Raw genomic sequence first — 18079 nt, 5'->3', positions numbered from 1 at the left:
TTCGAGACCAGCCTGGCCAACATGGTGAAACCCCATCTCTACTAAAAATACAAAATTAGCCAGGGGTGATGGCACATACCTGTAATCTCAGCTCCTCAGGAGGCTGAGACAAGAGAATCGCTTAATCGCTTGAACCCAGGAGGTGGAGGTTGCAGTGAGCCGAGAGTGTGCCATTGCACTCCAATCTGGGCAACAAGAGCGAAACTCTGTCTCAAAAAAAAAAAAAGAAGAAGAAGACAGCTCTCAGGATGGAGCTGAGACAGGAGCCAGGAGCCCAGATAAGAGATTCCATTGCAGATGGCAGATCAGTAACGTGTCCTGAGAAAGAATGGTAGAAAGAGAACCGGTGTCCTAAAAGTTAAAGAAGGAAACATGTTTTAAAGGAGGAAGTAATCATCAATGCTGAAAAAAACAACCTAAAAGACCTCATTGGATTCAATCATGAAGTTGAGCTGGGAAACCAGTTGCAGAGTGGACAGAAGCTAGAGAGTAGTGGGCTGAGAAGTAAACGGGACAAGGGAGTGGAAGCAAAGTGCAGACTTGTTATGTCACAATTTCCATGGTTCGCCAAAAAGATCCAGAATGGTTTTCCAGATAGAAATCACAGAACAGAAACAATATTGCTATCATGATGAAAAAGAAAGGGCAGTGGTTGGGGAGGGTGTCCTGTCTTGTCCCTTTCCATAAATTACCACAAGGTGGTGCTCATGTCTTAGTCATCTCGTAATATTAAACGCCAATCAAATCACAGATCATTTTCTCCATCCTGCAGAACAACTTCAACAGAAGGACCAACAAATCCTACTCTTGTTGGAAGAGAAGGAGATGATTTTCCGGGACATGGCTGAGTGCAGCACCCCCCTCCCAGAGGATTGCTCCCCGACACATAGCCCTAGAGTTCTCTTCCGCCCCAACACAGAAGAGGCTCTCAAAGGAGGACCTTTAATGAAAAGTGCAATAAATGAGGGTAATTAACATTCAGCATTGCCTCCCTTCATCTCCTCCCAGAGTGGTTTACACTGTAATATTATCTACCAGTTTTTACTTTTTTACGTTAAAATAAAGCCACACAAATGCAGAAAATTACCCAAAACAAATACTTCACTATAGTAAATTATCAGGTGAATATCCTTTTAACCACTACCCACATCAAGAAATTAAATGTGGCCAGACACCCTGAAGCCCCTTCGTCCACATGCCTTATCCCCATCTTACTTCCCTCCCTCCAAAAGGAGCAGTTATTCTGACTTTTTTTTAAATTAATCACTTATGCTTTTTTTTTTTTTTCTTTTCTTTTTGGCAGGATCTTGCTGCTCTGTTTCCCAGGCTGGAGTGCAGTGGTGCGATCTCGGCTCACTGCAGCCTCCCCGTCCTGGGTTCAAGTGATTATCCTGCCTCAGCCTCCCAAGTAGCTGGGACTACAGGTGTGCACCACCACACCCAGCTAATTTTTGTATTTTTCATAGAGACAGGGTTTCACCATGTTGGTCAAGCTGGTCTCAAACTCCTGACCTCAAGTGATCCACCCACCTTGGCCTTTCAAAGAACTGATATTATAGTCGTGAGCCACCGTGCCCGGCCATTAATCACTTACTTATATATCTTTATGACTTAAGTGCCTACTCCTAAACATTATAGTTTAGTTTGCTTATGTTTTTTTGATATGCATCTTAAAATTCTTAATTTACAGTTCCCCTCACCATCTTTTTTTTTCCCCATATAATTTATCTTTGAACAATATGAGCTTTTTGACTTAGAGAGTTTCCCACAGTTTGGATTTTATTCATACAGTTCTGTCCTCTGTTTCCTTCAGATTTGCAGCTGGATTCTCAGAGGCTTAATTAATCACTCAGACTTGATCTCTTTGGTAAATTGTGCCCTCATAGTGTGTTCTTTCATTGAGAGGGCATAAATTTAGTTGTCTCTTTTTTTGTGACATATAAGAAAAGATAAAAGGATAAACGCTTGATTATTTTCCCTTCTATTTATTTACCAGTTTTAAGACCATGAACATCTTCTGAAAGTGACCCATAGTTTTTATTATGGACTCATAAATTGAAACATGTTTGATGGGGCCGGGCGCGGTGGCTCATTTCTATAATCCCAGCACTTTGGGAAGCCGAGGCGGGTGGTCAGGAGTTCAAGACCAGCCTGGCCCACATGGTGAAACCCCATCCCTACTAAAAATAGAAAAATTAGCTGGGTGTGATGACATGCGCCTGTAGTCCCAGCTCCTCAGGAGGCTGAGGCAAGAATGTGTTTTGCTCACTTATTTTATGGACATGTCTTTCTGATGTGCTTTTATTATCTGTAGAGAAGTTAGACCCTGTGTTTTCCCCACCATGACTCCCTGTTTTTAACTTTATATGGGATTTGACTTCAATATTTTCTGTTGCTCATTTTTATGTGAAATTAGTGTCTTAAGTTTACAGGTTCAGATAGCTTTTCTCATACCATAGGACTCATCTATCATTTTTGTGTAGGTTTTCTTTTTTAACATGGCTTGTCTTATCAGATTTCCTGCTATTGATTCCCTCCCTTATTCCACCTGGCCCTTCTTTTTCTTTATCTCTTTTTCTCCTGTTTAACTTTTATTCCATTTTCTCCACTTTCTTCTTTCTGTGAGCCATACCCTAGAAAAGAACCCTAGTGGGCTAGAGTTGAGATGCAAATTCTTAGACTACTCTAGCCCCTTGAACTCACTCCATATTGGCGAAGCCAGAAACCCTGACTGTTTTACTTGCTGTTCTCAAATCAGTCCATCTTACTTTCCAGGGAATATCTTCTGGCTGCTTTGGATATGATTCCAGAAGCCGTGTAACTTCTAGTAAATTACTCTGCCTTCCCTGTACACTTTCAAATTTCCTAGCCTCTTGTATATAAAGTGGAAGGTCTCATCTCTAAATTTCTAGTAGAGTCCAACCAAAACACATACCCTGAGCTGAGACCCTTCTCTGAGCAAAGGAACTCACCCAGTCACTCTTTGGAAATTTCCAATCATGCTTTTTGTACATATCATGTATACTGTGAACTTGTTTTCTCCTCATTGAAAGATAAGATGTCAGCTTTGCATGTTTCCTTTATTCCAGTGGAGATCCTTCAGGGCTTGGTGAGTGGAAGTCTGGGAGGCACACTTGGGCCCACTGTCAGCAGCCCCATTGAGCAAGAAGGTACGGTCGGTCCTGTTTCCCTGCCCCGGAGAGCAGAAACCTTTGGAGGATTTGACAGCCATCAGATGAACGCTTCAAAAGGTAAATGATGTGAAGTCATGAGCTTTTATAGGCAATCCTTGACTGTCCCACACAACTCAAAATGACTTGTACTTTAGTAGCTACATTGTACTTTAGTAGCTACATCTCCGCTCCCATTCAATCAGTAAATTTCTTAGTGAGATCTTGAGACACTGGAGAGCCTGCCAGTCAGACTCATATTCATTTTGAGTAACAAAAAAGATTTTCCTAAGATATCAGCTAAAAGAGTAATAATACATGTTCCTGCTTCCAGCTCTTCTGCATCCATAAAATTATTAGTAATCACTTAGCTGCCACCAAGCTGCTCCCCCTTTTTGGGGGCATCAGTAGGATTCAGAAATACTACGTCCCCAAGATACCTATATGATATTCTTTCCTTCACTAATCTGTTTCACAACTTTAAAATTAAAAAAAAAAAAAAAACAAAAAAAAAAAAAACCTATTTTTTGTTTAGGAGGCGAGAAGGAAGAGGGAGATGATGGCCAAGATCTTAGGAGAACGGAATCAGATAGTGGCCTAAAAAAGGTATTTCTCTTTAAAATACACTATGAACCGCCTTGGCACTTTCCTCTGAATTCATAACCTTTGAAATTATTTCACTTTTATGTTGTTTTGGATGCCTGAACTGCTGCTTTTAATAAAATTATTTTCAGGGAAAATCACATTTTTAAAACAAACAGTACAGTTAAGAGTTTCACATTATTGGCTGGTGGCCTCACTGGCTTAGGGTGGTGTGTTTACATTCATAACTCTACCATGGTCCTGGTAGGACCAGTTTCATTAGGTTTGTTTCAGGTGCTCCAAACCGACCTGACCTCCTTACAAGGTGTCAGTGATAAATAGTTCAACCTTAAACCTTCAGTACCTTAGTGAGAGGCTGTGGTAGGAAAGAAAGAAAATGGAAAGCTACAGCCTAACAGAAACACACTGAATGTCATTTTTGCATCAAGATCTTCATTTTTTATATATATGGTTTTTGTTTCATAGGGTGGAAACGCTAACCTGGTATTTATGCTTAAAAGAAACAGTGAGGTAAGGACATTATGAGCTATTTAAGAAAATATGTGTTTGTTACCATTGTCAAGTTAGGAATATTCTTTGTTCCTTTTTTTTCTTTTTGCTGTTACAAAGAGGCTGACTGCTGGCTATCATCTGTACATGGAAACAATACAGTTGTCAGGTTCCTTGACCTTTCCCCTTTTTTTGGTCCTAGGGGCACCGTCTTGGAATTTTGCCACTTAGAGAATTGCCTGCTAAAATGGCCTTTGATTCTCTGTCCTTAAGGAAGCCTTTTGCTGCCTTTTTTTTTTTTTTTGAGATGGGGTCTCACTCTCCCTGTATCGCCAGCTCACTGCAACCTCTACCTCCCAGGCTCAGACAATCCTCCAGAGTAGCTGGGACTACAGGCATGCGTGCCACCATGCCCGGCTAACTTTTGTATTTTTTGTAGAGACAGTTTTGCCATGTTGCCCAGGCTGGTCTCAAACTCCTGGACATAAGCAATCCACCTGTCTCAGCCTCCCAAGGTGCTGGGATGACAGACATGAGCCACCTTACCCAGCACTTCTTGCTTTTAATCAGCTTTATCTAAGTAGGGCCCGCAAAACCCCCGTGGTGGTTTCCTTTGGTCTAAGCACACTGAGTAGAATTCATAGCAGCCTTTTCTATCACAAGCCTGATACCAAGAGCCACAGGTCTAGAACATGGGCATTTAACTTGTAATTTGACACAGTAATTTCTTATCCTTCAAGTACTCAAGTTATATCATCATCTTTTTTTTTTTTTTTTTGGAGATGGATCTTGCTCTGTTGTCCAGGCTGGAGTACAAATGGTGCAATCTCGGCTCACTGCAACCTCCATCTCCCGGATTCAAACGATTCCCCTGCCTCGGCCTCCCAAGTAGCTGGGATTACAGGCGTACACCACCACACCTAATTTTTTGTATTTTTAGTAGAGACGAGCTTTCATCATGTTGGCCGGGCTGATCTTGACCTCCTGACCTTAGGCAGTCTGCCCACCTGGGCCTCCCAAAGTGCTGGGATTACAGGCCTGAGCCACCACGCCCAGCCATATCTTCTCTGAGTATTGCTTTAGACTTAATATGTGTCTTATCTGTGAAGCAGCCTTGGTGTCCTTCTGGAAGGATGCCCATCCCCCGCACCCCCCGACTCCTTGTTGTGACATAATCTTCAGATTACTGCCATCTCCAGAATTAATTCTGAGTATTTGACTTTGTAAGCAGACTAGAAGCAGATACATGATAGTTGCTTTTTAGAGTATACTTCTCAAGCATTTTGATTGTGTTTCTTCTTTTTCTTGTGCTTGCTTTTAACCTATATTAAGTCTCCAAGGAACTTTATTTTGAAATTTTAAGGGGAATCTTTCCATTTTCCCCCTAAAATACAGAAGGATATTGTTTTATATTTGTTGGCACAGAAGTCTAAATACAGTGGAGTCCTGAAGGAATCCTTCAGTGTGCTTATCTTTAAATGACAAACTTGAGCTTATGGAAGCTACTTGCTCTCTGGATCTGCTGCTTGAAAATTAGCTCACTGCAGCCTCCGCCTCCCAGGTTCAAGCAATTCTCCTGCCTCGGCCTCCAGAGTAGCTGGGACTACAGACCCGCACTACCGCACCAGGCTGATTTTTTTGTATTTTTAGTAGAGACAAGGTTTCACCATGTTGCCCAGGCTGGTCTCGAACTCCTGACCTCAGTTCATCTGCCCGCCTTGAGCCTCCCAAAGTGCTGGGGTTACAGGCATGAGTCATTGCTCCTGGCCTTGATTTTGCTTTATGGCAAAATTTCCCCCCTATATTTAGTTAGAAGAATCAGGGTAAGAAATAGTAGAAGACCCATTTGTTTTTCAGACATTCCAATATGGATTAGACACTATAAATGCTTAGCTAGAGTTGGCAGATTCTTCAGTTACTTCTCTCTGCTTATTAAGAATAAAATAAGGGGGGCTAGTCTCGGTGGCTCACTCCTGTAGTCCCAATACTTTGGGAGACTGAGGCGGGTGTATCACTTGAGGTCAGGAGTTCAAGACTAGCCTGGCTAACATGGTGAAACCCTGTCTCTACTAAAAATACAAAAAATTAGCCAGGCATGGTGATGGGCGCCTGTAATCCCAGCTGCTCGGGAGGCTGAGGCAGGAGAATCACTTGAACCTGGGAGGCGGAGGTTGCAGTGGGCCGAGATTGTACCACTGCACTCCTGCCTGGACAAGAGTGAAACTCTGTCTCCGTCTCAAAAAATAAAAATAAAAAAAATAAGGGGTAAAAGTTTTCTCAGAAGAGCTAAGCCTAGTAATTAAGATTTTGTGTTTTGTTTTAAATGACTTAAGTATTGTAAAAGGAATACATGTTCATGGTAGATAAGTAACATAAGTCACTTAATAATAAACATCCCACCACTGGAAAATAGCTACTGTTAAATGTTTGGTATTTATATTTCCAGCCTTCTACATAACATATCCGAGTTGTATATGTATGAATAGTATAAAAAGTTTTACATAATTTGTATCAATACTTCCTAGAGCTTCATATCTTGCTTTTTTTTCCTCTTAATATGCATTAAAAGCATTTCCCCAAGGCATATTTTTACAAAGCATGCTGTTGAACAGCTTCATATCATTGTGTACCATAATTTTGTTAATCCTTCTGATAGTTAACTGTTTTTCTACGTTTTGCTTTTAAAGCAGTGAGCTAAGAACATCTTTGTACATACATTGTTTTTTGCACAGCTCTCTGATTATTTCCCAGATATGCCAAAATGCTATTGAACGAAGGTTTTGCAGTGCTTGGCACTACCCATTAGACATACAAGTGCCCATTTTCATCTTTTACCAACATTGAGTATTATCATTCTTACAAACTTTTTGTTCGTTTGATAAGTTTGGGTCATTTATTTTATTTTGCATTTATTTGATTTCAAATAAGGCTGAGTCATTTTTAATGTGACATGTAAATGCTATTGTCCATTTATATTTCTTCTGTAAATATACTGGTTTGTGTTCCTGGCCTATTTTTCTACTAGGGTATTTTTTTTTGTCATAATGTTCTATGAGAGCCTTTTTTAAATCAAAGATTTTTCCATTTGAATTTCTATTAGTTCTTTGCCTTTTAATTTTAATTTTACATTTTACATAGAAATTTTGAAAAAATCATGTGGTGTCTTCCATTACTTCTGTGTTTGCAAAGCCTTCCCTGTTTCAAGATTAGAAAACCTTCTAGTTCCTTCCAGCTCTTTTTTTTTCTTTTTGAAATAGGATCTCGCTGTCTTGCCCTGGATATAAATATGGTTTATTTTTTACCTTTGACATTTTCAGATATTTGAACCTTTTTTTTTTTAATGTGAGCTAAGGTCTCAACTCAGTTTTTTTCAGAAATATAGCCAATTTTATCAGAACAATTAATTGAATATTCTTTTCTTTCCATTGATTTGAAATGCTACTTACATGCTAAATTGTTATGGGAAGTGTCTGAAATTTCTGTTCTGTTGCACTGATGTATGCTGTTTTTATTCTAGTCATTTTAAGTATTGGAAGCTTTCTAATACATTTTAACTTGTGCTGATACTCCTCCTACACACAGGTCACTTTGGTCTTCTTTTGTTTTCTTGGCTGCTGGTTTTCTTTTGTTTTCTTGGCTGCTGGTGCTCACTTATTTTCTTTGGTGCTTTCAATTTGAAAATATTTCATAAAGATACAAGCATTTAGTTGTATCTTAAAGAAGCCATCTTATCAGGTAAACATTAGTGTGATGGATTCTGAGATACATAAAGCCCTGAAACAAATGTTTCCATTTTGTTCCTTTGGCAGCAGGTTGTCCAGAGCATTGTTCATCTCCACGAACTCCTCAGCACTCTGCAGGTGCGTGCCTTCATCTTCCGTCCCTGCGTTTATTTGTCCAAAGAACAGCAGCTTGGGGCTGTTGTTGACTTGGATCTTTGAGGTTTGTAGGCTGTTTATGGGTAAATGGGGCCCTCAGTCTAGGGAAGACTGGCTCTTGTTGTGAGAAAGTTACAGAATGCAGTGGGTAGAGTATCATCGACCTTCCAGGACTAGAATTAGTGAAGGGCTGGTGTGCTGTAGGCGTGGCTTGATAACCATGCTACAAATCACATAGCGTGCTAACATGCACTTGGGAGATTATTTCACTTTAGAAAGCCTTAAGTATGATTATAAGTTTCTATATCCCATATCTCTGTACATTTGAATAGAGTGGCCTTCCTAATACAGCTTCTGTTTCGGACTTCCCAGGAACATCCTCAAATTCTGCTCACTTCCTTTCTTGAAGATTTGCCCTATCTCATTCGTTTCTCCCACTTCACACACACACACACACACACACACACACCCAGGTAATACCAGTGACTGCAAACAGCATGTGACCAGATTTGACAAAAAGCCTGTGAGTTCCTGCACCTTTGAGGTTCTTGTGTGATAAATGCCTGCAATTATCCTGGAGCATTTTATTAGATGGGCTTGAAAAATGAGGGGAGAGTTCTAGTCCATCATAGTGCCTGGTGCCCCCTGCTGTGGGGTCAGGAGGGATCCAGAAGTTGGCTGTCATCCTGGCCAGAGTTGCAGGGCTCTCCTCTGTGTGCCTCCTCAGGGTGTGGTGCTACAGCAGGACAGCTACATTGAGGACCAGAAACTGGTGCTGAGCGAGAGGGCGCTCACTCGCAGCTTATCCCGTCCGAGCTCCCTCATTGAGCAGGAGAAGCAACGCAGCCTGGAGAAGCAGCGCCAGGACCTGGCCAACCTGCAGAAGCAGCAGGCCCAGTACCTCGAGGAGAAGCGCAGGCGTGAGCGCGAGTGGGAAGCTCGTGAGAGGGAGCTGCGGGAACGGGAGGCCCTCCTGGCCCAGCGCGAGGAGAAGGTACAGCAGGGGCAGCAGGACCTGGAAAAGGAGCGGGAGGAGCTCCAGCAGAAGAAGGGCACATACCAATATGACCTGGAGCGACTGCGTGCTGCCCAGAAACAGCTCGAGAGGGAACAGGAGCAGCTGCGCCGGGAGGCAGAGCGGCTCAGCCAGAGGCAGACAGAACGGGACCTGTGTCAGGTAATGGGACTCCCTGACGAGAGCAACCTAACGATGGTATGAATTAAGAACCCCTGTGTACTAAGCACGGTAAGAAAGTGAGCAGAAATATAGAGCCTGTTTTTGGCCAGATGCAGTGGCTCATGCCTGTGATCCCAGCACTTTAGGAGGCTGAGGTGAGAAGGTAGCTTGACCAGCCTGAGCAACAGAGGGAGACTGTCTCTACTTAAAAAAAAAAAAAAAAAAAAATGTTTTTAAGAATCTTTGTAGCTGGACACAATGGCTCACGCCTGTAATCCCAGCACCTTGGGAGGCCGAGGCAGGCGGATCTGTTGAGGTCAGGAGTTTGAGACCAGCCTGGTCAACATGGCGAAACTGCATCTCTACTAAAAATACAAAAATTAGCCGGGTGTGGTGGCAGGCGCCTATAATCGCAGCTACTTGGGAGTCTGAGGCATGAGAATCAGCTTGAACCTGGGAGGTGGGGATTGCAGTGAGCCGAGATCTCGCCACTGCACTCCAGCCTGAGCAACTCCGTCTCAAAAAAACAAAAAGAATCTTTGTTTTACCCTGAAAGAGAGGTAGAAGTAGAAAGTCTTTTCTGCTTTTGCATCTCTAGGAGACTAAAGAAGAGAATGGAAGTGCTGGGGCATTTTGGCCAGGGCAGTAATGGATACTTAGAGTTGGCAACAGCTAGAGGAGCCTCCGTGTATCTGAGAAAATGGCTGTCAGCCATCCAGGATTTTAGGAGCAACCCCACTGCTCTGTGTCACATCAGAAGTCAGGCATGGCCCTAACCTGAAGGAACTTGTAGCTTAATGGGGAAGCACAGCAAGAATAAAAGAGCCCCCAGAACATGTGGTGCCTGTGATCTGAGACAGCAGGAAATGGCTCTCAGGCCAGAGTTGCTGGAAGAACGCATGTGGCAGGATGGGTGGGAGGCAGTTACAGAGGGAAACGCCCATCCCAACAACTAGGGGAGGCGGCCACTCCTCTTGTGAACAGATGATATTCTTGCTTGGGGATGTTGAGACAGCTGCACTCTGCATAGTTCCTGATTTGCCTCTCTACTGCTGATGAAACCTTTCTTTCTCTATAGCTGCTGCTTATATTGAAAAGCTTTTGGTAATTCAGCATACTCACTCCTGAGCTTATTTCAGTGATACTGCTTGGTTATTCCAAAACATGGATGCTTGTGGCAGATGGAGAGCCTGGGTGTACACACATCTGCCTGTGTTTTGAAATGCATATCATGTTGCTGTTTGTTTGACTGATTGACCTTGGACCATGAAAGAAAATTATACTGATATCTTCCAGAGTAGGGGGCAGTTGTAGCTTTCGGCAGATGTTGCCAAAATATATTGAGCAGGGGGGAGCAGCAAATGCTGTGTGTTGCTTTTTATGACATAAGGAGGGATTCCACCCCATCCCAATACAATCATCAGTGCTTTGACAAAGGAGGGTTCCCAGGCAGCTAAGAGAACCCAGATTAGATGATCCTCTTTATCTCTGGTTTAACCTTTGACTAGGATTCTTGGTGTAAGCTCGGCTTTTCCACTTACTCTCTAACCTGAACAGGTGTGTGTAATCTCTTTGCCCTAAAATACTTATCTGCATCCCTGTGCAGAGCAGTCTTAAGCAGCTCTCCTTCTTTCTTCAGGAAATGGGAATTCTTTTCTAAATCACCCCATCAAAGGTACTGTCGGTTTTTTATGACGCCAGTGTTCGCGTATGTAGTAAAAGTATTAACAGTATTGAAGGCGGTATTTTTAACATGTTTATAGATACTACTTGGGGGAGGGCAGCTAATGAAACCTTTGAGCTCTATGCAGTCTACAGAAGTGAGCTCTGTAGAGTTCACAGAGGTGGGTAAGTACCCAGCCAGCACACCCAGTTGAATTCAGCCAGGATTTATTGAGTAGGCATCAGGGACGCTGACAGCCTCCAAGTGAAAACCCTTCTCTTGAATATGTACAGGTTTCGCATCCACACAGCAAGCTGATGAGGATTCCATCATTCTTCCCCAGTCCTGAGGAGCCCCCCTCGCCATCTGCACCTTCCATGGCCAAATCAGGGTTATTGGACTCAGAACTTTCAGTGTCCCCAAAAAGGAACAGCATCTCTCGGACACACAAAGATAAGGGGCCTTTTCACATACTGAGTTCAACCAGCCAGCCAAACAAAGGACCAGAAGGGCAGAGCCAGGCCCCTGTGTCCACCTCTGCCTCTACCCGCCTGTTTGGGTTAGCTAAGCCAAAGGAAAAGAAGGAGAAAAAAAAGAAGAACAAAACCAGCCGCTCTCAGCCCGGTGGTGAGTCACGCACACCTGCTCTCCCTGTGGCCATGGTGTCTGTGCATTCTGAGAGAGGGTAGATTTTAGTGGCATGGGGCAGGGTTGAAAAGGGTACAGTTCAGATGCTCAGAAGCCAAACTGCTATCCTTCTCACCAGCTCCGCTTACTAAGAGCGCTCATGCAACAAACATTAAGAACCCACTCTGTGTGGCACATGTGCAGAAGCAGAAAGCATGGGTTTCATTTTCAAGGCATTATCCTATTGAGGAACTGCAGCTCACCTCTCAGTGAAGTAATTCAAGTCCTCCTTGCCTTTCTGGGCCTAGAGTAGTCATTGCTAACAGCTAGCATTTGGTGATTTAACTCTTAAATGACTATATGAAGTTGGCACTGCTAACCCCAAGAGAAGTGAGGAAACTGAAGCTCACAGAGGCTAACTAATGTGCCAGCGGCCACAGAGCCCGCGGTTGAATTCTACTAAATGCTTCCCCGTTCATGTGCCACTTTTCCCCCTGAATCCTTCTCTTTAGGATTGATCTCTCCTTTTTGTGTGGCAGGTTAAAGAAAAGTGTACATTTTCCAGGCCTCTTCATAAATTCTAGTGCTTATTAAAAGTTAAAGGGAGCATTAGACAGTGAAGGATATCACCAAGAACCTTATTAACCAAATCTGTTCAGAAACCCCAGTGTGCAGAGTCAGTTGCCCATAAGCCCCCGTCACCTATTTGCATTACAGAAGACTTTGGGTTGGGGAGGAAGTTCAATGAAAGGAACAGTTTTTCTGAATTTTTTTCATTCTTGGTTTTCACATTTCCAGATGGTCCCACATCAGAAGTATCAGCAGAGGGTGAAGAGATCTTCTGCTGACCCTCTTCCTCTCTGCTGAGGCAGCTGCCTACTGATCCTAGCCAGCCCACCTCTCCTGCTGTCCCCACGTGCACAAAGTCTCTTACACTGGACGCCCACTGTTCCTCAGCGTCCAGTCCTCCTGGGTGGCCCCAGGTCCTGGACAAGAAGGAACAGATGATCTTGAGTATCAGGGTGGGGAAGGAGGCCCAGACTCTGCTTCGGCCGTGATTTGTGACTGCCCAGGACTCTCAGGTTGGGCTGGCCCTACTCAGGATTACACTGAAAGTAGTGGCCTCGTAAGTACAGGTGATGGTTTTGGACATGTCAGGAATTCCTAAAGGCTAAAAGAGTGTATCCAAGTAAGGTCTGAACCTCTGACTGCCTTTTATTTGGGGGAATACAAAACCAAACAGAAGATGTTTTGGACTTGATCTGTGTCCATACATGGGGACCTGTCTGCATATATACATGGGGAATGCTAGAAGAAGGCCCAGTCTGCACCAGACGTCTGGTCACCTTAGCTCAGTACAGGGGCAGTGCCTGGATGGACCCAGAGCCCCTGCATATCAGCACTTCACCCAGTAATCCTCAGAGACTGGTTTCCCTTTAAACCCATCCCGTGCACATATCACCCCTGTTTTGCATGTATTTCTCATTTCATTTTAGGGATGACAAACATTTGTGAAACCAGTGAGAGAAGGCTTGATGTGTATAAAAGACGTGATCTGCACCACCTCCATCTCGGTGTTTCAGGCACTAAAGCAACAAAACAACCCATAGTATCTCATTTTGTCATCAAATCCAGAAGAAATACCCTGGTTTTCCAGGATGTTTACCCACATGTTTTGGGCACGGATAAAGTGAAGAGGCCTACTCACCATTATCCCTGCAGGGTGACACCTTTTGGTTGTTACTGACCACTCAGAAGTGGCTACGGCCTCCTGGCTGTGTTCCTGAGCCCCTGTCATGCCTCTCCCAGACAGCAGCTGCCTGGCCCTTGCTGGGTGAGGGCACGCCCTATGGGCACACCACCGCCAGGGGCCAGGCAGAAGCTGTGTTCTGAAGCTAGGAAAGCTGGCTGAGAGGTGGGTTCAGGCGAAGGGTGAAGCCATGTGTTCTTGCCAGTGCGGGTCTGGAGAGGAGCTGGCCCAGAGGGCGTGGTTGTGAAAGCGCCCTTCTTGTGTTAGGAGGCCTTGGCAAAATTGGATTTCTTCACAAATGTGTCTGAAGGTCTGTTGTTGAATTGTACTCTGCCCCTGAAAGAGGATACAGATGCTGCCTGCTACTCGGCTTTGCTTTTGCTTTTCCCGGCGTGTTTTGATCTGTGTTCACTTGAGGCTTTCCCCAGCTGGTGTGTGCAGGACAGTTCATGGTAATGTTGCCCTCTGAGGCCCCGTACACCAGAAGGGAGGCCCTGGAAAATGTTGTGCTTCCAACGTGGCCTTCAGTTGTTGCTTTTTTGCCCCTTAGAAGCATGGGGCTTTGAGCACACTTAAAAAAAGAAAAATCTGTAACTTGGTGCTTATTGATGAATTGCAAGCTGGCCTTGCAGATGGAGATATTTATCTTTCAGTTTATTTGAAAGGGGTCTGGTTTAAAATGTGTAGCCTAGATTCGTTTTATTTATTATATGTATGTATGTGTTTGTGTTTTTCTTTTTTAAGGGTGAGCCAGGACTAGCCCAACAGTCTAAACTATCCAGTCAATGCTGAGTGAAGTGGCAGCCAGCACCACTCACTCTGTGTCTTTTGAAGTGCCTTGAAGGCCCAGATGAAATTTTAAAGGGAAGGGTCCATGTCCTTCCGTCCCCTACCCGGCCTCATTCTTTAATCAAAGGATATCTTCTCCCTTGTTTGAGAATGAAGAAACTCACCACCTCTGAGCTACCTTTGCCTTTTTCTGTCATGGAGAATACCCACCCTTCAGAAACAGATTTTAAGGCCAAAACCTGCTGATTTTTCTATTGAAAATCTCATGTCCCCTTGCAAAGACCCTAAACAAAAAGTTAAGTTGCTTTCTTTCACCAGTCCATACAACTCCAAGTTACAGCTGAATCGTCGTGACTTTCCTGAGATCTACCCCGGGGCTTGGCTATCTGTTCTGGTCACTAGCTCCGAGTTCCCCTACTGGGATTCGCAGGAGGGCAGTACTGAACCTGCATTCTTCTCCTTGTAAATGTAGGCTGGGTGCCCCTGTTCTCTGGGTTTGGAACGATAAGAGGTTGGTGCTGATTGGATTTACTCGCGTACATGCTCTTCACAAAAACACCGTGGATGCTGAAGTTAGAGCATGTTGCCACAGGGCTTGACATCAGTGTTAGAGTGTCTCTTGCCCCCCTAGCTGTGATGTTTCACCTGCTTTGGTTGTTTTGGTGGTTTTTTTTTTTTAAATGGAGATTTCACATCTGCCCAGACCTCACTCACTGAAAACTATTTCGGCAGGTCCTGGTTGCACAAGTTTAAAATCAGAAGGTAGTGCCTAGAATTCCCCCAAGCCACCCAGCTTCATCCAGGAATACAGTCTGCAGTGCCGAAAGGGAACCACTTACCAAGACCTGTGCTTACATACCTTCGTCATCTCTCTTCCCCCTTGGAGTTGTCCTCAAGGGGTTTTGTTCCTGTCCTGGGGGTTTACCTGGGATGGTGGCTGCCTGTGCTTTTGCTCATGGCCTTGACAGTGTTCTAGTTGCTGGATCTAATGGCCTGTCTTGGTTTCTCTCACATGAGAAGAGGTTGTTTTCTGGGGTGACTCAGACGGAATTCCCAGTACTGTTTCCATACCAGGACGCCATGTTCTCCATCAAGCTAAAGAAATCAGGTGCCTGAAATTGTGCTTAAGTTTTGGGGGAAAGATGGAGTTCCTATCCAGAGCCCCCAGATTTTCAGAATCGAGTGAGCTTTCTGGAAGGAGACTGCATCTTCTCTCAATTCCAGTCATCTCAGTTGTCATTCCAGTTGGGTGACATGTGCACTTTAAATGCTGTCACGGTTGGCTTCATTTTCAAGACAATCAAATGTATTGACTGTGTTTTCTTCTTAGAAAATGGAGAGGGTTAAAAACATGCAAACTGCCACTTGCAGCCTTTGCCAGTACTCCCTCTACCCCCGTGAGAGCTATCTGGGAGAAAGAATCCTTACCAGGGTTTTTTTGGAAAGGTACGAATCTTACCTTTTTTCCCCTTCTGTGTCTCAGGGTAATACTCTGTTCAGTGTTGCCCCTTTGCTCATTTTCTCCCATATTTGTTACCTTTCTGAGGCCTCAGTATTAGTCGTGAGCACAAAGTTTGGAGACCCTTGGCATTGTTTCTTGATGTGGGAAGGGAGGTGTTAAGTGTGTGCAAGGGTTGAGCTAGATAGACCCTGCCTTAGTAGAGGGTGGGACCATAACCTTAGAGGCCAGAACTTGATCCAGAAGTTGCTGTCCACAGAAGTGCTTTCTATGTCATCAATTTTGTCCCTAGGGCTCTTTTTCTGTAGCCAGGTCTTTCTTCCCAGGGATTTTGGTATTTGCATTGGAGTTCAGGTTTACTGTAATGATGGGTGGCCCAACTGTGCCCAGAGGACAGCCAGGCCCTGGGAGGGGGTTTAGAAAGACAGTCCTGGTGAATGGGCTTCAGTGGTCACAAAGAGGGTGGCTGTGAGGTGACCCCAGACACTTCAGAACAACGTGCACCCTCTGCGTTTGGATGTCCTTGGAATGTGGGAGCCTAGAAATAACCCTGTGGATGAAATGGGGGCGGCGGCTGCTGGAGATCTGTGTGCCTTGCCTTCCTTCAACAGGACCAACTAGGTGTGCAGCCACCTACGGATGTGTCCCAGCCAGCCCTGTCGCTCTCGTCCATCCTCAGAGACAAAGAAGAAGGCAGGGAGTTTGGGCTTGGTTTTGAACTTGCCTTTCAATGTAGCAAAGCATTCCTAGTTAACCAGAGCCTTGGAATCTACTACCTGCTGGCCAGGCTTTAAAATGAAAAGTGTTTCAATGCTGCCATAAAAGGGGGTGGTGGGGAGGAAGGGAAAATAAAGGCATCTTTCCAAGTACTCATCTAATTTAATTGTCAAAAGATTGATAGGCCATGAATTCTCTATCTCACTAAGGGTTAAAGGCGGGCGACCCCCCACTGACTGTGTCCCCTGCCACCAAAGTAGGTGACCTGCCCTACAAGCAGGTGGGACCACCTGTGCTGCGCTCCAGGGGGGCTTCTGCAGGAAGCACTCACCCCCACCTTCCCTGGCCTGAGCTTTTCCCCTGCCTTTCATCACCACCTGAGGGCATGGGCAGTCCCCGCGCCCTGGCCATGGGGCGTGCCTGGTGAGTTTGCCTGCGGTTCAGGCTTAGCCTGTGGTCACCTGTGTGCTGCTGCCTGCGTGGGGTGCGCAGGGGAGGCACAGGGATCTGCAGGAGGGTGGTTGGGATACACCGGATACCTCTGCTCTCATTGCTCGTTTGCAAATGCTCTATGGACATTTCTGTGCTAAATCATATTAGATAAAAAAGACGGGTTAAAACCCAGATGCTGTATATTAATTTGTAATTATGTATAAAGTGAAGCAGTTTTAAACTGTAAAGATTTTTTTCAGTGTGTTTTCTGGAATTTTGCCACAACATACTGGCTTTGTATTTTATTTAGCTTTCTTTCTAGTTACCAGCTTCAGACCCTTGTAAAGTCCCCCTCAGCCCTTTCAAAAAAAAAAACAATAAATTTCCTGTGAAGTCTTGGTTGGTGCTGTGATTTATTCCTGTTCCTGGTTCCTGTAGAAGGGACACTCCCCATCCACCCCCAAAGCTCTTGAGGAGAGGCTTCTCCCAACGCAAAGGTTAATTTCCATAGTTTCCGGAGCCAGATTCTGCACCGAGCAGCTGCTGGGGACGGCTCTCTCTCTCTCTCTCTCTGTCTCTCTCTCTCTCTCTCTCTCTCTGTCTCTCTCTCTCTCTCTGCCTGCGACTTCCCTTAATGTTCCTTTCTCTTCCTTCGCTAACATTCTCCACCCTATCCCACCCCCAAACTAGAGCAACTGCCAGAAACTAATTCAAGAAGAAAGATCGTCTCTACTTGTAGCTCCCGGGTGATTCACCAGGTCTGACCCCAGAATGCCGGGTCTGCCCTGGAGACACACAGGGCTGTAGCTGTCACTGGCTCTACCAGCACAGCCTGTGCCTGCCTTTTTTAGATTACTGGCTTCCTACTCTTGGAGTCTGCGCTTTCTAGACCTATAGGAAGGCCCTTAAATCCAGCTGGGCCTTGGAGAACTGTGCTGTTCACAGTAATGCGGAGAACCTGAGCAAAGCTGCCCAGAGTCCCCGCTCTGCCACTTCCCAGCTCCCTGCCCCTCCCTGACCCAGTCACCAGAAAGTAAGTCCTGACTGGGTGCGGTGGCTCACGCCTGTAATCCCAGCATTTTGGGAGGCCAAGGCGGATAGATCACTTGAGCTCAGGGGTTCAAGACCAGCCTGGTCAACATGGTGAAACCCCGTCTCTACTAAAAATACGAAAATTAGCCAGGCATGGTGGCACATACCTGTAATCCCAGCTACTCGGGAGGCTGAGGCAGAATTGCTTGAACCTGGAAGGCAGAGGTTGCAGTGAGCCGAGATCATGCCACTGCACTCCAGCCTGGCCAACAGAGTGAGACTCTGTCTCAAAA

The 18079-nt window shown here is 44.9% G+C and overlaps 1 protein-coding gene across 13 annotated transcripts in view; it reads left to right on the top strand.

Moving 5' to 3' along the window:
* AKAP13 (A-kinase anchoring protein 13) overlaps nucleotides 1-17150 on the top strand; it is a 377174-nt gene extending 360024 nt beyond the window's left edge. For 7 of the 13 annotated variants that reach the window (XM_017860014.1, XM_017860009.1, XM_017860012.1 and 4 more), the window contains 8 exons: nucleotides 773-967; nucleotides 3090-3251; nucleotides 3706-3776; nucleotides 4239-4283; nucleotides 8072-8122; nucleotides 8868-9317; nucleotides 11274-11607; nucleotides 12406-17149. In XM_017860014.1, the coding sequence (XP_017715503.1) occupies nucleotides 773-967; nucleotides 3090-3251; nucleotides 3706-3776; nucleotides 4239-4283; nucleotides 8072-8122; nucleotides 8868-9317; nucleotides 11274-11607; nucleotides 12406-12455 (1358 nt within the window). In that variant the 3' untranslated portion in view covers nucleotides 12456-17149. Of the gene's footprint in view, nucleotides 1-772; nucleotides 968-3089; nucleotides 3252-3705; nucleotides 3777-4238; nucleotides 4284-8071; nucleotides 8123-8867; nucleotides 9318-11273; nucleotides 11608-12405 lie in introns of all 13 variants that reach the window. The other 6 variants (XM_017860016.1, XM_017860015.1, XM_017860018.1 and 3 more) reach the window with 3 other exon arrangements.
* Nucleotides 17151-18079: the final 929 nt, after the last annotated feature.

Source organism: Rhinopithecus bieti, unplaced genomic scaffold, assembly GCF_001698545.2.
Source record: "Rhinopithecus bieti isolate Rb0 unplaced genomic scaffold, ASM169854v2 scaffold_52883, whole genome shotgun sequence".
NCBI classification, from domain to species: Eukaryota; Metazoa; Chordata; class Mammalia; order Primates; family Cercopithecidae; genus Rhinopithecus; species Rhinopithecus bieti.
The sequence above is the reverse complement of the archived record's forward strand: the minus strand, read 5'-3'. Positions and strand labels throughout refer to the sequence as shown.